The 26,142-nt window shown below is 45.9% G+C and overlaps 1 protein-coding gene across 3 annotated transcripts in view; it reads right to left on the reverse strand.

Moving 5' to 3' along the window:
- Positions 1-26,142, reverse strand: part of TRIO (trio Rho guanine nucleotide exchange factor) — a 330,020-nt gene that overhangs the window by 216,339 nt on the left and 87,539 nt on the right. For 2 of the 3 annotated variants that reach the window (XM_072958843.1, XM_072958845.1), the window contains exon 2: positions 1,012-1,086. In XM_072958843.1, the coding sequence (XP_072814944.1) occupies positions 1,012-1,086 (75 nt within the window). Of the gene's footprint in view, positions 1-1,011; positions 1,087-6,816; positions 6,869-26,142 lie in introns of those variants that run through there. The other variant, XM_072958844.1, reaches the window with a different exon arrangement.

The following is a 26,142-nucleotide window of genomic DNA, read 5'->3' on the forward strand; positions in this document are numbered from 1 at the left end:
AAAGCACTTCCTTCTTTTCATGAACTTCTTACTCTTCTATTAACCTTTCAAATGCACTTTGAATTAGATTTACTTTCGCAAAATCATCAAACAGTGTTTAATAGGGACCAAGAAACACTAGTGGACAGAATGTAAGATAAGATTAGTAAAAACACCACAGGAAGCTGCATCCTAAATATGTAACAGTCCCACATGCTGAAAGGACACACAAAACATGTAAAAGCCGCTAGCAGTATTTTAAAATAAAATGTGTCCCAAAGGAGACATCAATCAGATCAGCATAGTATGCCTGTTGAAGAAAGATAAAAATTTATCAAGGGAAACATCCAGGAAGACACTCCAAAAGCACATGACAATCTACAGATTTACTTCCGGCTAAAACAGCAGAAAACTTCTGCAAACCTTAATTTTACAGTAAGTGTACTCGTGCTAAAAAGGTGTAACACCCCACGGCTGTTCTGTTCGTGTAGGAGGGAGCCCCTGAGGAAACAGCCAAAAAAGCCCTAGAGCTGACCCTCTACACGCAGAGAGGCCAGGTAAGTGTCCCAAAGCCCAGGAGACTGGCCCACAGTCTGTCGCCACTGCAGCAGGGCCGGGGCCCCAAGGACCAGACTCTACAGTTAAGCAGAGGACCGGTGGAGGCTTTCAAGGTCCGTAACATGGGTTCTAGGAAACTCCAAGGACCAGAGCACAAGAAACAGAGGTAAGGAATTCAGGACATATCCACATATGATCACAATGCCACCACTTCTGCTGAAAAATCAGGTTTTTTTACTTAACTGAATAGAACAAAACAGCCGAATATTTGTTGGAGGACAGCCATAAACATATGTTAATCACCAATACTGACTGATGAAGGAAATGCCTGGGCACTAATTCCTCAGGAAAATGCTACAAGAATAAAGCAGTTAAAAATCCTTCGAGATGCCAATACTTTTATTTTAGTACTTCAGACTCCTGACATTTTATCAAGTTGAAAGGAACAATAAAGATTAGAAAATTAAACCTTACCTGAAAGGTATGCAACTTTTTCCTTTAAAATTGGCAAAACATCCATAGCTTTCATTTCATCGTTTTTTCGAAACCCTGAAATACATAAGAAAAAAATAAAGTTACTAGGTTGCTTGGGTGTCATTTAATTTCTCACACGTTCTATCCAATGCCAACACAGCAGCTTTCTTCACATGCATTACATCGACTTTAGAAATATCATCATTTGAAAACATTTCAATACTATGAAGAGAAGTCTCTGATCACAAGATTACCTTCTATTTTAACGTGGAAGAATGACTTGCCTGCTGACCCAGAGGCTCCCATACCAAGCAGGCTCTTGGTCAATTCGAGCTTTAAATAAAGGTTCAGTCCCAAAAAGACAGGATATGAAATCAGTCCAGATCGTTTCAAAACTCTTCACTTTAATTTCATAGATTAACATAAACACTGGCAAATAAAGCAGCAACATGGTTTTTCTAAAAACCGTGATTCATGGCACATGAAAACCTCTAGGGGGAGCTCAAAGCCTCATGATGTCAGACTTCTGAACCCAGTTAAAAATAAACAGTGTTGGGGGAAGAGCAGGGATTATAAATAGCTGGGGTCTGGCCCCAGCTCCCTCTTGGCTCTGTCCTTCCAGGCTTTCTGGGTCATGCACCCCTGGAGGACTGTCACTGGCTAATGTGGTAAGATGGCCTGGTGTCCACCTGCTTCACAGTGTGGCCAAGGTCCCTCTTCTCACATCCAACCAACTCTCCCCATGTCCCCAATGTCCCCAAGGTCATAGAAGGCCAAGTGGAGTTACTGAGGCAAGGAAGCATGCCTCGGGCAATTTAGGCCAAGCCAACAGCCATCTAAGCAGAAGGAATTCTGGCAGCTCAAACATGCCCGGCCAGGCTCTCCAGGGCGAATGCCCACGTGGGAGTTTGAGGTTCTAACAGTCTCAGGATTCTTCTCTTGGAGGTCTCTACCAGAGGTAATCCAGGTTCAGGATGTTGGTCATCCCATCAAAACCAGTAATTATCATTAATGCAAGAGCAATCTCTAGAAAAAAATTACAGACTACTGCCCCATTCCTATTTTCCTGTGTGTTTTTGCCAAAATAATACAAGGAAAAGTATCCAAAACATTAACATGGTAACACAACCAATGCAACAGGTAGAGATGGAATTAGCAAGAAAGAAAAGTGTGCTCAGTAAATGAAGGGGCTTCCACTGCTGTATGACTGAGCAGTTCCTGGGGAACAGTCCTCCGCATATGAAACCTGTAAAACACGACTGTCCCAGGCACGGGAGAGTGACCAAAATCAGGGAGCGATACCAGGAGAAAGGAAATGACCCCGTAAGGGTTTTCAGCCTGAGAGCAGGGCCCAACCAAAGCCACCCAGAGCTGCTGAAACAAGTCAGGACACAGCTCGGGGCGACCTCAGCAGCAGAAATCATGGGAAGGGGAAGGGGAGCCCCACGTCTGTGTAGAAACTTGGCCCAAACCTCTGGCTGTCCCCTGAGCCCCGTGTGTTCAGGGCAAGCTCCAAGCAGCCCCAGCTCCAGGAAAGATAAGGACCTGACCCAAGGATGGAGCGACTGCTCGCCCACTGTGGAAGAGCAGGCCGGGTGGCTGGCGTCCAGCCTGCTGAAACCAGCACGCAAACAGCAAGGACACCGGCACCTTCTGGAGGAATCCAACAGAATGTAGTCGCTACAACATACCATTCACAGAGCCAAAGAGCAGATTAATAACAATCCTGTCCACACTTACAGACTTCTTACACATGTGTGAAGAACCCAGTTTAACGACATGCAGCCATGATACTGACGATCACCAGAGACTCTAAGCAAAGACGACGCCAAACACACCCTGACGACAACCCTGAGGTCCAGGGGCTCAGTGGCACCACCCAGCTGGTTGTGAAAAGGCTCGACACAGAACCCAGGCCTCCAGGGCCGTTTTGCTTTCCACTATATCACACTTTGTGCTGGCGACCCACCAAGCTTTTAAAACATTGCCTATTTATAAAAGGCAAAAACAAGAGCCAAAGGTTCTGCAATTTCATCCTTAAGGTTCCTTCAAAATTCTTGAATGGATGCAACGTAGTCTCAGCAATTCATTGGCAGTCATTGGGTAACGCGCGGAATGTGACCACGAAGACTGATCACATCCCAATTCCAAGTCAGGTGGACGGAGAGGGCAGCGGGGCAAACGCAAAGAGGAAGTAGGCACCACTGTGGCCCTCGAGGAGACAAGCTCATGAATACCTAGAGAGCCAGGCACAGCATGGCAAGTTCCAAGGCAGCACGAAGTGCTCTGGGAGCCAGGCAGGGAGGAGGCGGATCACGTGATGGAGACACTAGGCAGGAGTAAGCCGTGGCTGTGGGTGCTGATCTACTGAGATTTGAAAAGAGGATCTCCTTCCACTGCTACCAGGCAAGAAAACCATGCTTCCGAGCACTCCCTCACAGCCTCTGCCTGCAGGTGGCTGGGCCGGGACACCGCAGAGCCTCACAGAAGTGCCCCCACAACCGCAGTCCTGGGCACCACGCTCTACAACTCTCAGCAAGGAGAACAGCCCAGTTCCAGGGCCGGGACCTCAGAAGAGGCCCGTGTGACTCACGCAACTCCACAGCGTTCTCGGTAACTCCTGCCGACTCTGATCCATACCTATTCACTAACTGCCCTGATGCAGTGAGCGATGCAAGTCAGAGCTGCCGAGTTCCAGGCCCCTCCACAGGAAGAGCATCACACAGACATGCGAACAAAGCGAAGAAAACAAAACTTAACAATGAAAATCTTGACCTCCTATGTCTCACTATCAGCCACAGCCTAACTTCCGTGCATCTTTAGTTTCTTAAACCTGTAGTTACTCTAGCCTCTTAGTTCCTGAATTGCTCCACTAAAAGACTCATAGTTTTCCTAGAGGAAAAAAGCACATGCATGAATCAGTGGCTAAACTGGTGCTGAAACTTGTATCGTGATATATGTATGTGTATGAACAGAGTCTAGAATATAAATTCTAAACAATTCTACCACAATATTTTTGTTGACTATGCCACAGAGAGAGATGTTAATTTCATTAAAATTGACAACTGAAACTTCTAAAACAGAAAAGAAAATGGGAGGGGGAAAAAAGCAGATATATAAAACTAACCACACAAAAAAACTGAGTTTGTGGCTATTATTAGGCCATCACCTAAGTATCATTTTTAATCTGGTTTCCATTTTTAAAAACACACCCACTAGGCAGAAGACCAAGGAAGCCTGTACACACATTAAAGCCAGATTAAAAATATCACGTAACTCTCAGTAAAAAGCAGGAAGAAACTCAGCCGTGAAATGTCCTCAGATCATAAAGGCAGACTCTGTTCCATGCCCTGAAGAGCTATTTATGAAAACGGAGTATATGACTACAAAAAAAGAATTACAAATAGATGGCTTCTGTGCTAGACCAGTGATTTTAGATTACACTGCAGATAGGACAACTCTTCCTGTGCTCTTTCCTCATACATTAAAGGGTCTAGCTGTGCCTCCTAAACTTTCCGAACAAAAGGATACATTCAGCAACTCCCCTGGAAGCACACACCTGTCCTCTCGCGCCCATGGAGAGGGAAAGGACTGGCAGATGTCATCTTAGAGTGACACTTCTGAGACCCCATGTCATGTCTTTGGCCACAGACCAGGAGTCAGCACTTTACTTCTAAGTGCCACCAAACTAAATAGGTGGCACAGAGAGAGAATTTCAGGCAAAATTAGGAGAGAAAGGCCAAAAAACCAGAGCAATGTGAAAGGTGATAACTAACAAAGAGGTAAATGTCCCAAGTCAGAGGACATTTGGCTGTACCCATTTCATAAATTACACACTTTCAAAATTACGTAGCTCCTGTACTGAAGTGGTGGGGAGAGGCTGGAGACTTGTTACAATGTAAAGCACATTTCGCCATCTGAGATAAGAAGCCAATGTGAATTTTAATGAAATTCTAGCTTCAGGGAACAGTGAACACAGCACAGGATGCAGTCGGCTGAGGCTCATCCGGGCTCGCAGGTGCAGAGGGTGTGTCCCAGTGGAGTCCTAAAGGGAAGGCAACAACTGCTCTTTAAACCAAATCTGAAAGAAAATGACCAGAATGGTCACACGATAACGTTTGCTATTACTCTCAGATCTTGATATTAATTTCTGTTGAATGCTATTGGAGAAAAAGGGGTTGGGTTAAAAATCAGATTTTATCATTGTTAATATAAATGTGCAGTTAACTGTTGATGATTTTCTTTCCTCTTTCCTCGTTTCAGTCTACACAAGTAACGCTTTTTCCTAAAACAATCAAAGTGGAATATTTAGAGGTTTTAGCATATTCATTTAAAAATACCTCAACCCCCAAGGTTCAGCATGCTATGACTTGCCAAAATTGATTCTGTTATCACCTTTCAAATTGCTGTCTGGTTCAGCAGCATGTCAACCTGAGATACATTTTAACCCCCTGCTTCCAAATCACTCAGGCGTCTTAAAGTGATTCGCATTATATTGCCCATCAACAGGATAGTTTTTCTCTCTCTCCCTCTAAATCTGCCTGTGAGCCAGAGGACGGGTCTGTTTTGTTCCCTGCTGTGTCCCGGATGCCTGGGACAGAGCTGGATAAAGGGTGGTCAATAAAGCTGTGTTGGCTGGATGAATGAATGAACAAACCTAACAAATGAACAGACTTCTCCAGCTTCTTGCCCCGAACCCCCATGCAAGCACCTCAGTGTTCCTTAGCACTTTCTGTTTCAGGTTTGTGGACCATAAGCTCAGCATTGTTCAGATGGCCTATGGTATGATTTATATTTATAACAAGGACAATTAACCTCTCTGCCCTAGGAGGAAATATGCCACAAGTTAGTCAACAATGGAAAATCCTTCAGTTGAATTAATGCTCTGAAACTTCAACTATCTCGTCAAATCAATTTTTCATTTTTTACCCTGCAACTTCTACAACGTGGTGCTGTATTGATGTTGTTGACAAATACCTTTCGAAGCGAGTCACTGCTAACCAGAATGCTCACGCACTTGCTCACTTCCTTGGTATCAGATTTTTTTTTTAAAACAACAAACAGAAAAGGAACAACCATCTCCCAAGTTTTTTTTTAAAGAAAGAAAAAAGCACCACAGAAATATTTTTACCATGAGCAAAAAGCTTTTATGCAGCACATTATCGCCAAAGGATTTTTTTACCTAACTAGCTTGAAAAGAAATTAAGATGAAATAAACCACATCAGTTTTTAAATGAATCAAAATTTTAAAACTCTAAACTAAAACACAGGTTAGTTTTTTTCCCAATACTTCTCCCAGGACTACAGGCAGATACTAGTAATTTCAAATTTTACATAATCCTAAAGTTAAATGAGTCAATTTATAAAAAAGTAAATACAGTGTTAGAAAAATGGAAAGTTATTTCTTCACCATTTGAGCCAAACCAAATGAACTGGCACCTTTTTCTGAGCAGTCGGCCTCACCTCCTGCATTGGGATTTGTCCTTACAAGACAATCCACAAGACAAAACTCTGCTGCTCATCCGTTTTCAGAGGGCTCATTTACCTGCCAGCTATTTACTTTAGTATTTACTAAACAGGAAAACTGAAAGTGGGAAGAGACTCAAAAAAATTCCTATCCTTATAAAAAATACAGGTTGCAGCAGTAATAAAAAAAAGGGTTAATAAACAAAGCAGCATTTTGAAAAAACAAAGAAAATAACGTTACATAGTAAACTGGAGGGTTACTATTAGTACCGAATCTTGTTGGTAATTACTGAATTTTACTCATTAGTTTATTCAGGGGAAGCACGCGCACGCACGCACCCCTGAGCACAAAGAGCAGGGTGATCAATCTCTGCATCAGCGGCACCGCGCATGTGCGCGGGCAGATGGCGGTGACGTCACCCCTTCCAGGCAGGCCGTCCGCAGTTCCGACTCCCGGACCTCTCCGCAGTGCCTGCAGGATTAGTCACGGATCACAGGGAGCGGCGGTGCGCGGCGGCACAATGTTTGCGCTAACAAGGGTTTCAGTTGGGCAAGCATTCAGACCAGTGTTGCGTGGGAAGGAAGCATTTTCTCCAGCCTGGATCCGCTATGGAAATGTTTAAGGGGGGAAAGATACAAAGTTATAAATTAAATGGTGTAAGTGTCTTTTTTTACTAATAAATCAAAACAAAATGCAATGCTTATATTATTTTTACGTGAATATATAACTACAGCCCACACATATAAAATGATTATCAGCAGCATATAAAGTGAATTAACTACTTATATCAAGAATATGGACATGTTCACAGGCCACCACACAGGAACATGGGCCAGGTTTCATAGTGCAGCATTATAATTTTTACTTACAACATTTATGGTTCTAGTAACTGTCAGACTGGTTGATTTATACCTTCACATAATTTTAGAAGCAATAGCAAACATCATACCTTTGAGGAAGAAAAAACTTGAGTTTGATTGATTCAAGGGAGTATAAGGGTATTTCAACTTAAGATAGCTCTGGCTTTTAATGTCTTGAGCACAAAACATAGAGGACAAACCAAAACAACAACAAAAACCATAACAAAATATTTTTAAACTAGTCCATACATTTTACTATAAATGAAACAATCCGTAGAATTTTTAACGTGATGATTTAATTACATGGTAAATGCGTTAGAAGTTCATTAAAAAGCATAACTAAAACACCAATGAATGGAAATATTTCAATAGTCAAAAAAGTAAGAGTAGTGTTATAAACAAGTGTTCTACCTTCTTACAATCTCATAAATCAAAAAAGAACCATGTGCCCAGATGTGCTATTCATCTTTGCATCCCCAGGGACCAGCACAGAGCCAAGCACAAAGAAACCTTATCCTCATGTTTGCCTAATACCAAAAGAAAGAACATGTCTGTCTGTCTGTCCATGTACCATAGCCATCCACAGAAGATCCCACTGGGGTAAGCTCACCCCTGCTGTACCCTGGGACCTAATCCCTCACCACACACACACACACACACACACTTGCATACACATGTGTACTGAGACTCCAAATAAGATTTGCTTTATATAAGTAGCCTCTCAGGAAAGCTGTTTAAAAACTTAGTTTGTAGCAAATGAATAACAGTGATACAACTGCCACAGCTGTACCAAATGGTATGATTTATATCAAATCAACCAAGATTGACTGCTAAAAGAAACCTTGTTTAATCATTGCATCAAACATTGCGTATGTGGGAGTACCCTTACCATCTATCAAATAAGAAAAGAAAAAATTCTAATACTTGCAGATTTTTTTTAAATGCACATCACAATAAATTCTACAAAAGGCTTTAGAAAATAAAGCTATATTTTAACTCTACTCCTTTTCCTTTATATAAACATCTTTTTGATTATTACATACAGAAAGGCTTTCAGTTACAGAGAAGTGGTACAAACTTATTTAAAACTAATCTCAGTGTACACTGATATGCCTTGATTTGGGGATGACTTGAACATCAAGTATAACCTAAGGTCCCTGTTGAATCCAGTGTTTGGCAAAGCAACGCTGAGTGGTGAGTTTTGTGGAACAGACACATCGTATGGAAAAACAAGGGCCAGAGGGATCAAAGTAGGAGATATCCTATCAGATGCAGGATTCACACGGGGAAATGAGTATGGCAGGTCTTGGCTGGGAAGCAGGAGGCTGTCGTCACTAGAATAAAGAGGGGTCATCAAACAGTGGGCACCTGCATGCCTGCAGTACAACCTTTTCCACCAAAATGTCTAACCCTAAACTCACCTTCATCCCCCAGACCGGCACAGTACCTGGCCCCACAAACCATCCCCCCACAGCCAAATCAGGGACCCAGGCTTCTCCCTCCCCCATCCTCCCTTGCACTCCCTCAGACTCTGTGACTTAGAGCACCGTGTCCACAGGCCGGCATCTCCTTCGTGTGTGTTCCTCCAGCATCTCCTAACGAATGTTCATGACTCACTCTGATCCATTTCGCCACTCTCCCCAAAACACCATCACATAATTTCACTCCCCAAAATTTGCCAATGGCTTCTCAGTGCCCTTGAATAAGCCCAAACTCCCTGACATGAACAAAGTCCTCAAGGTCTGATGTCCACTTACCCCTGCAGCCTCACTGGTTCCCATTCATTATCCTCCCCGCATCCATTCCAGGAGTTCTGACCACCTGCAGGTAACACAGGCCCTCATGGCTGAACCTCCACACACACTGCTCCCCACCCAGCCTAACACACCCCCACACCTCCCAACACACACACTCACTCGGGCACACACACTCTTCACCCTCCCATCTCCTCCTGAGAAACTCAGACCAGACCCGCCCCATCTGTGGAACCTTGCTGACCCCCTGTAACTGAGGACCTTGTGGAGCCTTCCCAGGACAGATCCCTCCCCTACATCCTCTGCTGCAGCTCCTCTCTGAAGTACCCAGATCATAGTATCTCATGTAAATCGCCTGAGTTTTTTAGATGCTAAAAACCACCACCAATAGGAAGAAATTAACCACTTGATCCGCTGCACATGGCCTCCAGATCTTCTGGTGCCTAAGGGTTGATACCGTTGACCGCTCTGCTCCCTCAACATCAACTAATCAGAGAATTGTGCATGAGCTGATCACTTAAGTACCTGGGACCCACCCCCCTTAACTGGCCTTTAAATAAGCTTTGCTGAAACCTTTCAGGAAGCTCGGGGTCTTCTTGGGCAGGAGCCATCCAGTCCTCTTGGCTCCGTCCAGCAATAAACCTTTCTCTGCTCCAAACTCTGATGTTTCAGTTTGTTTGGCCTCATGGTGAGTCAGGCAGAGGAACCTGCCTTCAGTAACACCCCCACTGCTGATCAGCTCCCCAACCCTGCACTCCCACAGCACTTAGAACCCACACCACTCAGTATGTATCTAAGCCCGAGGCCACCCAGGAAGGTCAGCTCCTTGGGAAGGGGCGGTCCTGCCCCTCACTGCCTCGCAGAGTGCGCGGCACAGTCAGGGCCCCAGCCCCCGTTGCGGAGCCCCAGAGGTTCGGGATGCATCAGTTGGAAAGTGTAAGTGGCAGCTGTCCATCTGCGGTGCTGAGCCAAGTGTCCGGCTCGTCCCAGACAGCCAGCAGCAGCTCCAAAGCCGTCACCCTGCACTCAACACTTAATCTGAGGAGGCTACGCTGTGGCATGAGTTCTTCGTCTAGTACATAAAATTACATTCACATATTCTTGGTCTACATCTTTAAGTAGGGGAAGTTTTACTTTCGGAATTTTACAATGTAATTAAAAAGTTGTTTTCTGCTCCGGCCACAAAAACAAAAAATTAATTATGAAAAGCTTCTCTGATGGGAGGAGCACTGAATGGCTTTTCGTTCCATAGACCATATATACACTGGCCCCTAGACAGTTAAGATATATCTAAGGAAAAATTTCAGTGACCCCAGATTCTTGTATCTTCGCATACACAGAAAAGCCCTGAAGTCAGTAACTTGAGATGCCTGTCCTTTGTGATTAGCAGTCACCTTTTTATTCCTGACTACATGTTTTTCCCAGCAAAAAAGCTCATATATATCCTTATATGTGATATATATACACACACACACACATATCTCCATATCCGTATCTACCCTTATCTCTTGGGAACAGTTCCTCAGTGCAACCTGAGGCACTGTCTCCTGGGCTACCGTCCTCAGTCAAGTCTCTGAATAAAACGGAAACTCATTGTTCTCACTTTGTGTGTTTTTCATCAGTCGGCACCACATCTTCAACCACCAAAAGGAAAGCAGGAGTCTAGGAAAGTGGTTTCTAAGTAGGAAACACAGGCCTATAGCCCTGCATCTTTGCGCTTGGGAGGGTCTTCACCCAAGAATTCAGTTACATCAAAGTGCTTTGATTATTAGGTTTTGTGAACAGAGTAGACACGAGGGAAACAGCAAGCCAAGGAAACAGCACACAACTCAAAACAGAACCTTCCTTCTCCTGTATGCAGCCTGAGCTGGCGTCTCACATCCTCAGTTGTGCAGGCCACAGGCAGCCCGACGCAGCCCACATCAACGCCCCAGGGACAGTGCTTCTCGCCACATTAACGAAGCGCAAGCTAGGCCTCTGTGAGTGTCACACACCACACACAGCAACAACCCAGAGCACCTGCAGTATGTCACCACAACCTGCTTCATTAGCAACCAGGAGCAGCAAGGGTACAGAACAGCAACAAGCAGGCAGGGCAGGCCAACGCCCTCCAGCCAGTCTGCACGCACATTTAAGTAAGAGAGCAGGACTCAATCCCCAGCCTGAACCGAGATTTGGGTTTACAGTTTGGTTTATTCCAGCTTTTCTCCACTTCGCTCACCCCAGCCTTCTCTCTGCCCACCCTGAATGCTAGGGCTCTGCTTCTGAACACTTCCCTCTGGGCGCAGCCGCAGACGCCTACCAGTCACTCCTACCTTCAGGTCACCGTGTTGATTAGGTTTCCATCCATGGAAAAAAAAGTAAACCAATGTTGAATATCTTGATAAGCTACCAGTTAACTTGAGTGTCCCGTGATTATATCTAAGTGAAAATACTGTACAGATCTTCCTCGACTTACAACGGGGCTACATGCCAATAAACCCATCATAAAAATTGAAAATATTTTAAGTTGAAAACAAACTTAATACACCTAACCTAGTGAACAGTGTAGCTTAGCCCAGCCAACCTAAAACGTGCTCAAAATACTTACACTGGCCTATGCTTGGGCAGAATCACCTAACACAAGGCCAGTTTTACAATACGGTGTTGACTAGCTTGTGTAATTCACTAAATGCTGCGCTGCAAGTGAGAAGCAGATGGCCGTCTGGGTACACAGTGGTTGTAAGTGTCCTGGCTGTCTACCTTTGGGACGGCACAGCTGACTGGGAGCTGTGGCGCTGACCAGCATCACCAGAGTGTCTGCCACACATCACTAACCCGGGAAAAGATCAAAATTCAAAATTAGAAGTATGGTTCTACTGAACGTGCACACGCACGCACACACACACACACACACACACACATATAAAATAATAAAGTTTCTGCTAAAGCATTCAGCAAAGTTAAGCTACAGTATATCCATTTCTGCTTCGAAAATCTTCAGTTAATTCATTTACCCTTGTTAACATATCATATAAGGCAAATGCCACAAAGAAATAGAATTTTTAATGGAAAGACTGAATAGAGTTATTCCCATTTGGATTTAATTCCAAAATAAACTCACTGGAAAGATCTATCTTTAATAACATCAAAGAATTTGGCAGAATTTTCTATCAGCCAGTTCTCTGATGAAGCTTAGAACTGTGTTTTCCATCACTTGGCATTCATAAAGGACGTATTTACACACAATGCTCTCTTAAGCCCTAGAGATGTTCCCGCTAAATGAATGACATGTCCCTGACTTTAAGCTTATAATCTAAAACAAAATAAGACACGCATTAGACCAAATAGTAGCCTTCACAATCTGTACATAACAAGCAAAGTCTGATGGACAAATGAATATGCCTTGCAAATGCAGATAATGTTGTTTATAAGAGAGACGTAAATGCTACTGTGATTAATTACACAAATCCATCTAAAAGTGTTACTTTTGTCATTGAAATTTTTATCAATCCCTGGCACTAAAACTAACTCCTCCATAGAAAGGGGTGCTCCAGACTATCGTGAGGAAGTTGGAAACCCTTGCAGTAGGCAATTAAAACCACAAAGCACAGACGTGAATAATAATATATTCAGAGAGAAAATACTGTGATTGCTTTGATCATCAGAAGCCCACTTTAGAGCTTATATACATAACCGCTTTGCCTCCGTTACTGAACTAACCTACTCTGCCTTGACAATTTCCTTCATCTGTTTCTGAATGTTACCAGAAATACATCTAAAATACACTGTGACACATCTGATGCTTGAGGACACAAACAGGAGCGAGCTAAGTCCTGTCCTTCAGATGTTTACTGACCAGTCGAGGACACAGAGCCTGGAACAGGAAAAGAAATCCAGGAGGAGCAATTCCATCCAACTAAGGACAACTCAAAACTAAATAATTAATTAAGTAAGTAAATAAATAAATAGATGTAGTGTAACCTGTTTGTTTTCAGGCTGAATTCTGAGTGCAACCTACAGTTCAGTTGGAAGTTTTCTTCCAGATTCTTCTTTTTGGCATAACATGATTTCACTGCTCAACAAGTGTGTCATTAGCCCTGAGGTCACATGGCTGGGTGGGAGCTTCCAGGGAGAAGGGCCAGCCTGACTTCAGCTGCAGACAATGGGATCTGCTCAAGGTTACAGCACAAGGGCAGCCGAAGCCTTCAGGACTCACTGGCTTTTAAAAGGTTAAAGTCATTTCTTTTGCTCACATTAACTCAGGTACTGGTATCCTGCTTTACCCTCACTTCCAAGCAGGGGGAAAATTTCTAATAAATAGGTCCCTATCACTAACCTCATACAGGATTCTAATGAGAAATTTAAGAAGCTACAAAGAGAGTTGAGAAAAGTAATGCATCTGCTAATGTAAAAACAAAACAAAAAAGAAAAATTTGTTTCAATTCTAACCACCTCTCCTCCCACCTCCTTCACCTCAAACTCCTTTCTGCATACCTACGAAAGTAGGGTTTTTTTATTCTGGTTAAAAAAAATTTATTAAGTCAAATAATTCAGATATATTGATGGGAAAACAAATTTTGACATAAAGATGGATTTAATATGGATTGACTCATCTCCCACTTGGGATTCTTATGCACATTCATTGATAAAAAGATGCAAATTCGCAAGGTAAGGAGGACAGAAGTGCCAGAGAAAGGGCACTGGCGGGGGGGGGGGGGGGGGCAAGCTGGGAAGGGAATCACTGCTGGAGACCCCATCAACTTGACGGGGTATCAGTGCCCACGCGGCGGCATCTCCCCCTTGGTTCACTCTGAGCTCAGTAAGCGGGCGCCAGCACAGGCTCTGAAGTGCTCCAGCAGGGCTGCGACCCTCACAAAAGTGCAAGAAGCTCCAACTGCAGGACTGTCAGACCCATCATCTCACCTGGGGACACTGGCTGACGTGCCAGGGGCTGAGATGACAGGCAGCAACCAGCCCATGATGGAGCTGCACGGCCATGAACCACAGGGCCTCTTCCCGCTTCCTGCGGGGTCCCCAAGAAATAATGGGGGAGGGGGAGGGAGGGGGCAGGGCCAGCCCTCTCGCACCTGTACTTTCTCAGACTCGCCCAGCTGTACCCAATAGGAGCAGGGTGAGACCCAGAGCTGTAAGCCTTGTAGACTGGGCAATCTGTTTTCCTTTTCCCAACCACCTAACGTTCCTGACAGAGAAACAAGTCAGTATCTACTAGGAAGCCCGGAGAACACTTTGCCCCAGTTAGCATACAGATGCAAAGCGAAGTACAGAAATGCAAATAGAAAGCAGTAAGGACACTTAAATGAAGGTGTGTGGTACTCACTCACCAGCCCGCACCTGCAGGACCTTCCCAGGACTCAGCACCAAGACCTCAGTCCACCTGCTGCCCCAGTGCTCAGGACCCGCACAAGGTTGCAGACAACTTCCTCCCAAGGGAGAAGCAGACACGAGGTGGGGAGGGACGCTCAGGACGCTGGAGCAAAAGCTATACTCCCCCTACCCCTTCCACTAGCATTAAATTCAGGGATACCACCTGACAGCGATTAAGCCACAACTCAAAACAAAACTTCCCTGTCGAGGGACTAACGTGTTCAGTGAGGAGCCCGCTGAAACCCGGGTGCTGGGCCTGCGCCTCCCAGCACAGAGACGACGGCCGGCCCCAGTCTTTCTGCACCTCTGACTCCTCATCTGAGAAATGGGATCCCTATGACGTCGCCTCACAGGACTAACAGCACCGAGAAGCCTAACTACTGTTACCACTGACATCTGAGGACGCAGCTTTTCTTAGATGTACACATTTGCTAAGTGCTTTTAAATAAATGGATCTGGCGATACTTTGCCCATTTACCTGCAATTACTGCAGAATTTTATAAGGAGATGCATCTCTACTCAAAAATGAAGAAGAATAAGATGGAGACATGCAGTTACTGTCAAAAAGCCACACAAAATAATTGCTTTTAAAAATCAACAATTAACCTTGGCCATTTCCTTCTCCCAGGACTGACTATAAATAATTTAAGGAACTGTAAGGCAATTCAAAAATCAGAACACTCTTCTACCTAAGAGTTTGCGGCTTACCTCGACCCCTTGGTCCCACTCCCCACTCCCGGGGGCACCCCACTTTCACCTGAGTGTTCTCGGGGTCCTGCTCAGCCTGTCCTGTCTGTGGAAAGGGGGCAAATCAGAACACAATTAGAAATGAAAACAGATAAGCCAAAAAAAGAGATCACCTCCCCTCACTAAGATGGTGACAACCAACACTTTAATCACCAAAAGAAGTCCTCCCTTTCTGACTTCTTTCCACTTCACACCCTTCTACTGTCAGAAGCCCGTCCACTGGAGAAAGAGTCCCTTGTCTCTCGCAGGGAGGGGAGGGACTGCCGTCCATCGCTCACTAGTGACACCACACCTGGGGGAGATGCCAGGAGGCACTGGCTTGGTGCCACAGGTAAGAGGGCACCTGGCTCCCACGCCCGTGCCCTCCACCTGCGCCGTCCGGCCAGCCAGAGGTCTGCAATGAACAGCAGGAGGAGGCTCTCTACCCCTGCGGGGCCATCGGGCCCAGGCCTGAGGCCACCCTCCCTCCTTCCTCTCATTTTCCACCTTTCATCTCTTTCTTCAATACACCATCATCTCTCATTGTAATAGATGATTAAGAACAAACATGATTTTCCCACTCTGCCTAGGCACGTGGTAAGGAAGCACTGCAATGAACAGCTAACAGAGCATGCAAATGGTGCAGCCCCTCCTGCCTACACTGTCCGAGGCTGCCACGCACTCAGCCCACTCTGGTGAAGGCAAACTCACTCGAAAATAAGTTTTTAAAGTGATGAAAAACCACACTAAGTTTTCCTTCTACGTTCCTTGCAAAAATAATTATGCCCAGACGGTTCTGTGGAAGCTCACAGCATGACATCAGTCAACTCTGCAGTGGTACCTGAAAACCTCAAAACAGGAGGAGGGATGGGTATTATTGTAGGAAATAACTTCTAAGAACCCTGATGGCTTTAAACATTCAATTATTCACTGCATGGTAAAACAAAAAGGCTTTCAAATCAACTTTCCTAATTCTTTCAGCTACTAAAGTAAGGGCCTAGGCAAAAATGGTCCCCAGACTTAGAAGAGAATGCCTGGCTGCTCTGTAAGACGGATGTGCATGTATTACACGTATATGTTTGAAATCACCATCCTGTTTAGGAACCAGGACTCTGCCAGCACCTTAGAAGCCTTCTCCACAATCGTGGTCTGATGGTACCCACCTCCTGGCTCCAGATATACCACTATGCTGGCTTCCAGGATAACCATTCCCTTGCTCTTCTTTACAGGTTTGCGATCTATGAATCTGCTGCGACATGACATACTGCTTCTTTGCTTGTCTTTGAGCTTCATACGAATGTAATCCCACTGCAGCATTCTCTCGTGACTCGTCTGTGTGAGTGGTTAATCTACACTGATGTGCACGCTGAGCTCTACTAAATGCTCTACTCTGTGACTATTCCACGAACTTACTTACGCAGTCTTGTTAACGGACATTTACTCTGTCTCCCAGAGTAAACACTTTTTGCTATTATAAATGCTGCCACCACGAACAGTCTTATCCACTTATCCCAGAAAACACTTCCAGAGCATCTCCAAGCTGAGACACAGGCTAGGGGAGAAACTGCTGGGTCAGTTTATGTGCCTCTTCAAGTTTACTAGGTGATGCCAAATTGTTTTCCCAAATGGCTGGACTCCACACCCTCTCTAAAGCTTGTCTGTCAGATGAGCCTGGGTATTTGTCTGAAGATGCAACCATTTGGTACCTTTTACCAAAATGACTTGAACAAGGAAGTGAAAACAAGCACATTATTGGATGAGAGATTAGTCTGAAATTAATTTTAGGGTCCTATGCTCTCTGGGCTAATAGAACAGTAAACTAGATGTTCACATTTTGTCCTGAGAGTTTGAGACTGAAAGAACAGGATACCCCAGATGTTTCCCTTTCTATTTCTATCTCAACTGAATTCCCCGAACAGTTCCTCCTATTTAAGACTCCTTGAGAGTAACTGCCAAAAAGGAACTGCTGTGGAGACCTGCACAGAAACTCCGTCTCTAACCACCCAACGGCCTGTGTTTCAAAACTTGGCCAGCTAGTCCACCGTTACTGGATTTCAGGAATGGATTTTCCACACAGAAATAATGCTGTAGGTTGGTCGTAGGGTCTCAGGGATCCCCATATAATAACCCATCTGTGCTACTGGTGTGGGCTGGAGCAGAAATGAGGAGGGGGGCCAAGGCAGAGGCACAAAGGGGCCCTCGCCTTCCTGTCCCCCCACCAGCAGGGTCCTCCTTCCCCAGGCTCCTCTTGTGGGCATCTTGCTGGACTGCACAACCAGAGAAACCTACCAGACTCCTAACACAGTGAGCAGTTCTCAAAGGTTTGCTCTCAAGACCTCTACACACTTAAAAGTCACTGAGGAACCCAAAGAGCCTTGAATTTTGTGGGCTCTTGCAGTCATCCAGTCTGTCCACATAGTGTCTAGATTCCTAACAAGGATACTTCTGCTAAACACTAAGCCTGAGAAAGTGCTAAAAATTAATTTATTTAAAAGTAATAATAATAAATCTATTACATGTTAAAATAAGTAAGACTTTCTATTAAGAATAAGATGCCAGAAAAGGGCTGGCATCATTTTGCACGTTGGAGACGGGCTTTAACATCTGGCCTCGTAGGACACACCTGGATTCTCACACCTGCTTCTGCCTTTCACCTGCTGCGATGCTGCATGCCACGCAGCCACTGGGAAACATCACGAGACACTCGGGAAAGAATCAGAGTGAGAAAAAAACTCAGGCTGTATTTGCCTATTGTGAAAACAGCTTTAACTCACAGATTCCCCGCAAAGTTCTCAGAGAGCCCATGGGATCCTGGAACCACACTTTGAGAACCGTTCCCCTAAAGCAGTGTTCTTCCAGGGCTTTTGCTCAAGAATTCCATCACCAAAGAATTTTCCTACATGCCTCCAATTGTAAGTTATAAATATATTATTGTACCAGTCTATTACACATCCCCAAATAGATATTTGAAAATAATAAGCTATAAATAAGCATCTTTTAAAAGCTTTTGATATTTCCTTCCCGCACTCGGGAGATTCCAGTGCACACACACCCTTTGGAGCAGAGCTCCTGGCCTCCCTGGAATCAGCACTTCCTTTTCTTCAGCAAAGTTCCTCTTAACTCCCACTGGACAGACAGGGATCTGACGGGGTAACCTGCATCAGTGAGTAAGAATCATGCTGATGTAGAGGGTGTTTCCTTCAGCAAATAAACTGCCACTCATGGTTTCGGGGCCAGGCTCCCTAGACAGTGGCTGCATGTACAGCCAAACACTGAGTCTGGGAGCCCCAAATGTGAAGGTCAGTCTTGCGAGGAGTCTGCCCAGTGGCCAGCCTCACTCCGTGGCATCTCCCCATGGACTTGGCAGAAGCCAGAAGGATGCACACCTGCCCAGGAGGCAGAACCTTGTCCCCCTGCTCACCCGACAGAACTGCAGAAACCAGGCCTTCGGTTTACAAATAAATAATATAAAAACTTCCTATACTGGGTTCATACACAGGCAGGCCAGTCAAATGGGAGAACGTCAGATCTGGAAAGGTCGGTTTTAAAGGCACTTTCAAGGATGGCTTTATCGTTTCCTGGGCTCTTCTGTCATCTTTTGTCCCTTCTACAGGAGATGACATCAGAGAGCAGAGGGTGCCCCTTGGAACAGGCCCCACAACAAGAACACACGTTGAGTCCCTCAGTGACGCAGGCGAGGCCACCTGAGGAGCCGAGGTCAGCCCCGCAGAGCACGCCTGCCACTCTGGCGTCCTGTGGGAGGACAGTGACATGCCTGGCTCTCAGCAGGCGCAAAACAGCACATATGTCCCCGTCAAGGAGGGGAGGTGGCCCTGAGGGCGGGCAGAGCGGACAGAAGGCCAGGCTCCGGGTCAGGCAGGCAGGGAGAGGTGAAAAAGGACTGGCTGTAAAATGATCGTGAACGAAGAGCCATCGGAGCAGACAGGATGGGAGAGCTGGCCCTGACACACAGGAAACGTCTCCAAAGAGCCTCGCACAAAAGACACCTAATTTTTAATGAGATGAAGTCTTGAACAAGACACCAAGTTACCGTAACTGAGAAATCAGTAAGCAAGTGGCCTTTTCCTGTTGTAAACAAGCACAAACAAAGCCAAACTGGTTATTTTTACTTCAATGTCTTATGTTGCAGGATCTGGTTAAGGCTAAAGACATAACAGCTTGGGAAGAACATCCTTGAAAGGTTGGCTCCTTCAGAATCACGTGCTGATTAGACCTGACTGTCATCTCCCAGGTTGGTCACCCCCATAAACAAAGCCACACCCCAGGTGAATGGGCAGTGGTGAGGGGCTGCCGGCCACCAGGCCACCTGAACCACCGCAGCTGCTCCTCCACTCCTCCCCCTCAAGTCCCTGACCTCGACTCACCCTTTCACTGGCAGCCACCTCTTATTTCATCAAGAAAAGCAAGCTGGTAAGATACAAGCTCGCTTTTCTTCCCTTCCACCTCCAAATGCCTCTACTGCAAACTTCCCTCCCTTCTGATTTTACTGAAACAGACACAGTTTTTTCTCGAATAATCTCTCCCTGATCCCAGGCCTTCCGTCGGCACCTGCTTCGTCCATTAACTCGGCTCCCTCCACCTCTGTGTCCCTCTGCAGATGGATTCCAGGCCCCAGCCGTTCCCTGCAAGGACAGTCTCCACCTCCTGGGGACACGGTGAGGATTCAATGACATGACACAGGTAAAGCGCCAAAACCTGCCCGGCAATGGTGCTCCATAAACATGAGGTCAATAAACATAAAGACACAACAGCCTGGCTCTCTGCTCCCCTGTCCTGAGCCTGCACCAGAGGAAGAGAGCCCGACCTTTCTGACGGGCCGTCCCAGCCTGTGGCAAGGAGCACGGTGGCCATGCAAGGGAACGTGTGTGTGACAGGCAGGCAGGTAAGCTCTCCTCTACATCTCCCATCTACTCAGGCTCCAAGTTCTCTCAATAAGACAGTTTTAGAATCTGGGATTAAGACACTCTGTCACCTTATATGCAGCCTATAAATGCTGATTAAAAATAGTGCTGATACAGCGTAACAGTGAGGTCCCTAGAGGTATGGGGCCCCCAGATCAAGGAAATCTTGTAATTTCCTATTTCAGGTCATAGTACCTAACCACCAAAATCACATCACCCAGAAAGCCAGGTCCAGGGGAGCAGAACTATCTTGGTGTCATGAAAGCCCAGTGGCCAAGGGCGCACAGCCCCAGGGACTCTTAAAAACTGGCCAGAGAATCACCAGGGTGGTGTGAGGAGAAAGAATGCTCCCAACCTAATCTTTCCTTTAGAGAAAGAAAGAACCAGGGATGAAATGCAAGGTGCTCCCCAGCCTGTCTCTGTCTTCTGGGCAGCAAAGCACCCCCCCTCCACCAGCTGCAGTTTCCACCTCTGTAATCCGTGTGTTTCAGAAGCTACTGGCAGAATCTAATGAGCAAATGCAGGAAAAGCGTTTAACCCAAAGCTGAACAAACAAGGGTGCAGTCCACAGCAGCGGTCACTGCCCTAAATCAACAGGATGGAGTGACGACCACGGAGGAAGGACAACCGAAAGGCAGCACCCGTGGTAGGAGTCATTCAGTTGGAAAGGATGCGCTTCCATGTTCATGCAGCTGCACGCAGCGCGGTCTGTCTGCTCACCCGACTCGGGTGCCCAGGCGCAGGTGAACCGCGGTCAGCTCTCACCAGAAAGCTTTAAGGGGGAGCCTGAGCCGTGGGTATTTCACCCCTCTAATAAACAGGCAAGTGGTTGCTAGTGGCAACAGTGTCCTCTCCCCCAATTTTAAATGTGCACACACAACCCACACGGCTCTCTACAACATGCTACTCTGGTCATTTTTCTACAAAAAAAGCCACCCGCACTACCCAGGAGCACAAAGGCACACATGTGGATATACAGGTGAAGAAGGCCAGCCTGGGCAAGGAGAAGGAATGCAATTCGATTCCAAACGCACAGTCGCTCCAGGCAGCGAGCACAGAGGTGTCCGCTTGAAGACAGTGACTACGGCATGCGGGCCACGTGGCCGGCAGTGAAAAGATTACATCATCCCCTTTGTGCAGAGCCGGGCTGCGGGAGAAGCAACTGCTCGCTAGTCTAAGCAGTGCACAGAGCTGTGTGAGAGGCGGCAGCTTCTGTTGGTGAAAATCCCCTTCTCCTTTCTTTGTGTCAAAAATAAAACATGCCCCCAAGATGATAAAATCGAGCAGCTTACATTCGCCAACAAATTCATATTCATCATTTCCCTGTGCCTTCTCGAGCACAATTGTTCTTAACAGGGTAATTCCTAAAACTGGAAAGGGAAGGAAAATAAGGGGTTTTCGTGAACTAGGTAAGAAATCGGCAGAATATCTGTTCTTATTCCAGACCTGCCTCAGTGCTCTATCTCGGGCAGGTGGCGTACTGACTGATTTACACATGGTCTCCACGTTCAGTCCACTGGAGGACGGAGCTGTGCTGGGTGTCACAGAGCCGAGCCCGGGCACGTCCTCCAACCAGCCCCCAGGCAGGTCATCGTGGGTTCCGCGCTGCTCTGCTCATTTTAAGATGATTCTATTAAACAAGCAGGCCAGGAGTCGGCTGAGAATGACGTTATTACCGAGCACTCTGCTCACCAAACGTGCACCGCGAGCAAACAAGCCTGCCCTTTATGGCTGCCTTGATTAAAGCTCACTCCCCAGCCCTGGAGACCCAGTATTTGTGCCGAGGGGTCTGTCCACCTGCTTGAACTCAACATATGCAATTAAACTCGCACAACAGGACAAATGAAGCCTGAGCCACTGGACACACTCTCCATCGGTAATTCCCTCCTCCAGAGTCCTGCAAGTGCAGCTGTTTTTCAAGCCAAAGTCTTGAGGAGGTTGCCCGTCTCACACCTCCCTTTGTAAATCAGCCTTAGCCTGGAGTGATGGGCAGCTGCAAAAGGGTAACACCTCTCACCCAGCACCTAGGATGGCTCTAGTGCTCAGAAATCAAAATTTTCAACCTCTGCAATTCCAACCTGCCTTACCAACAAGGCTCCCACTTTCTTCAATGGAGAAGCCACGTGGCTGCCTCTATGAAACAACATATAGGTCAACTACCCGCAGCCAGCCAGCCCTCTGTGGACCTCGAGGTTAGCAGGTCCGGGACTCCTTGACTAATCCTGACCTGTGAGCGCTCAGGGTAGAACCACGTCTCGCTCACCTGTGTTGAGTGTAGCGTCTGTGCCAGGGGCTTGGCAGATCTTTTTTACAGGGGGCTCAGAATAGTAGGAGAGATCATTGCCTTCGGGCAGTCAGTCAGGCTTGGAATCAAACCCCAGAAGTATCACGTGCAAGTTAATAAACTCCTTAGTGCACCAGGGTTTTCGTCTATCAAATGGGGACAAGAATGTCTTAGGTGTAGACTTGCTCTCGGGATTAAGGACAAGTGGGCACAGCACTGAGCACCCACAGCGTGCAGACAGCGTCAGCTCTGATGATGCGCATCTGAAAAGACCAGTTCCTGACCATGAAGGAGCCATCCTCTTGTCTGTACAGGACAGGCAGATGCTCATGCTGGGCAGTGCTAATGGGGGGCCCACCCTGGGGGAGGGGGGCAGAGGCACAGGCACGAGCTGCCCTCTGCTCAGGCAGGACCCGGGGCTCCTCCCCTACAGCATAGCATCGGGAGCAAAGACACTGCCTGGGGCCCAGGCTGCAACATTTCCATGTATTTTCAATCTATGCATTAATATAAAATTAACCATCAAAGTAATGAACGGTTCAAATCAATGTATTTTACTTTCCTAATCTACTCAACGTCATTTTGAAGCGGCAGTCAATAGTACGCAAATGCATTCAACACACTTCAACAGCAGCTGTTTTAACAAAATGGAATGACACGGAATTTCAGTTACCTAAAGCCTAAGATTGGACATTCTATCTCTTTCTAATAAAAAAAAAAAGTGGGAAGGCAATAACATAAGTTATAACATAAGTGCATGATTCCTTCAACAGCTTTTATCATTTTAACTTGGTGTATTACCAATTTCTAACCCCATGATTTCCTAATATATCATGAAGTGTAAGATGCATCTAAATTTCCTATACTCAAAAGCTAAAACCAAGCAGAGCTAAAGGCCAGCAAGTAGCTCATCTTTTTTATTGAGATATCTAAGTCCACAGATTCTAACTTGTGAACTTTGCTGTCCAAATGGTGTGCTCTCTCAATACAGACTGTAGAGTCACGAGACAAAGTCAAGGTACATTTTAATTTACACAATGGAAATTTACATTACTAATCTAGACGGTGTATGGGTATGTGTATGTGTATGTGCGCATGTGCGTCCTGTAAGAAAACGACCACAAAATTCAGCGCATTTTCCAAAACAAGGTTCAAGTGATTAAGAATTTCTATAATGTAATTTCAATTTCTGAGTTAAACTATAAGAATGAATTTCTTAAAAGACTTATTTTTTACTGTAACAGAATACAAGAATTAACAAAACTGTTCATGTAAAGCTGTGTATCAACTGCAACTGTAAATGAGTTACACATTAAATTTTTCTGTAACTCAGACCGATCTTCCCTATAATTCTGCGGTTTTCACCCATTCCTCAAAACAAGGGATTATGGCAGCAAAGTCCAGATTCCCAAATGTGACAGTACCAGGACATCCCCATTACCCTGAACCTGGCTCAGGCCTGAAGCCAGGGCAGATGGGGGAAGTGCCCAGGCATTCCAACGCCAGGCCCCAGGCACATCTCTGTGGGGTTTCCTGGCACCAGCCCCTGCCCAGCAGGCTGAGGTCGGGGGAGGAGAGAGGGCAGCAAACTCTGCAGCCCACACCTTCCAGTCTGGGCAGACACACATCCTGCTGGTGAGGGCAGAGGGACCATGGAGAGGTCCTGAGAGCAGCCGGGCCAGGCTAGTGGGGCAGGGGCAGTAGGGAGCGGGGTGCACCTCCAGGAGAGACTCTGGAGGGGAGCTGTAAAAGGCCACCTGGAATGTGCCTCACCAGAATTTAGGAACATTCTGGGAGGTGGGGGAGGGGATGTCTCTGAAGAACCAACAGACAGCTGCAGAGATGGGATCAGGGAGAATAAAATAATAGCAGCATTAACAGCCAAGAGATGTTACCCTTCATGCCCACGTACCCACCACCTCCCTGTCCCAGGTCCCCAGCCCCATGCAGAGGGGAGTGAGCAGGGTGAGTGGAGGTGGGACTGGAGAGAGGAGAGCTGAAGAATAAACAATATGCTTGCTCTGTAGAAATGGCTGAACCAGGGAAGATGCAGGTTTGGAGTTGGATGAAAAAGTGACATTTTTGGATTGGGCTGGGCTGGGCTGGGCTGGGCCCTTAATACCTAGAGCACCTCGGTTCTAATACCCTGCAGAAAACTGACAGCTTTGGGCCTACCTGTGAAGCTACCAAGAGGTGGATACAGGCGGAACAAAGCTGGCCCCATCCCCCTTTTATCCTTCCCACATCCCAACAGCTCAGGAAAGTGGAGATGAGACTTTATGGATGGACTTGCTGTTTTAAAACACTGACAAAGATATTAAGTTCCACAAGCATGGTACTCCTCAGCCCTGGGTGTTATTAAACCTGAGAATTCCCACCTACTTTAATGTCTAATAAATCAAGTTTTAAATTTAAGAGAAAGGAGATACCGAAACTTTAGTACTGTTGATCCTGAACTTAAGTTACATTTTATTTTTCTACTTAAAAAGGCATTCTGTTTACTTTGAACTTTCATCTTGTGATTTAAATTGAGTCAAAGGATACAATAAAACAGTGTTTATAACTCCTTATCAGATAAAATAAATGGTTTAAGGTGAGAGGGCAAGTAAAATTTACAAGGGGTTTAAATAAATCAAGGGGCTGGATGATGAGTGTTTCTCTCATTATATTATTACCTAAGAGTTACATTCCAGAACAATCGGGCAGTACTTAACATACACTCTGTGCTTAGGTAGCTTCAATCTTTTCCTATTTAGAAGCAGATGCCAAGTATATTCAACACTCAGAAGAGCTGATTCCAGAGCCTGCATCATTTAACTAGAATGGGAATCATTTGGCAAATTGGGCTTTCAGAGGTTGAACCCCTGGGTGGCAGTGGTGACAACAGGCTAGCAACTATCCAAATCCTGGAGCACAAGGCAACCCCCCTCACACCCTTTACCCACTTGCTCTTCTCAATAGCCTCTGTGTGCACAGGCAGAGACAGCCTTACAAACCACTCTGGGGACAGGAACGGTCTGCTGCAAAGGTCACTGATGGGCATAGGGAACCTCTTCCATGCCTCAGCATCGCCCACTCATCCCAGTAGAACTGTCCCCAGCTTGGGCCGACATACACCATCACTACACGCTGACAAGCACAGCTCTTAAGAAAACATGATTTTTGTTAGCAGCTGCCTCAAATAAAAAAAAAAAATCTAAGCCCTTCTCTTCTTAATTCAAAAGTAAAGGAGGAGATGGAGGAACTGGAGGCACTCCCCCGAATCAGAAGCTTCGTTGTTGCAGAAAAAGGCTGAACCATTTGAAAACTGTGCACTCACCCTGATCCTAGCACACACATTCAGAAAGAATGTTCTAGCTGAAATAAGAAGCGTCAGTGAAAGAAGGGCTCAGATTTCTGGGGTTGACCAATGTAGAAATTATGCCAGCATTTTCAACAGGTGCAAATGAGCTTTTACAAAAACCAAATTCAATACCATGGACAAGTGGATCTACCACAGGATGGCGAGTGGCTGTTACAAGCTAAGAATGGTGAAACAGTCACACAGGAGTAATGTTAGAGACACTGTCTCACAACAAATGCTACCTTGTCACTGACCCAAAAGATTCACTACCTTTTTCAAACTTTATGTCAGTAATATTTCAGTGTCTGCTGCAGGGAATTTTGTACACTTAGCGTTTAAATACTCAGCTTCCAGCTGACTCTCATGCAAGCCCCAAGCGTCATTCACCCTGCACTCCAGCTTTGGTGA

Source organism: Vicugna pacos, chromosome 3 (assembly GCF_048564905.1).
Source record: "Vicugna pacos chromosome 3, VicPac4, whole genome shotgun sequence".
Classification (NCBI taxonomy): Eukaryota; Metazoa; Chordata; class Mammalia; order Artiodactyla; family Camelidae; genus Vicugna; species Vicugna pacos.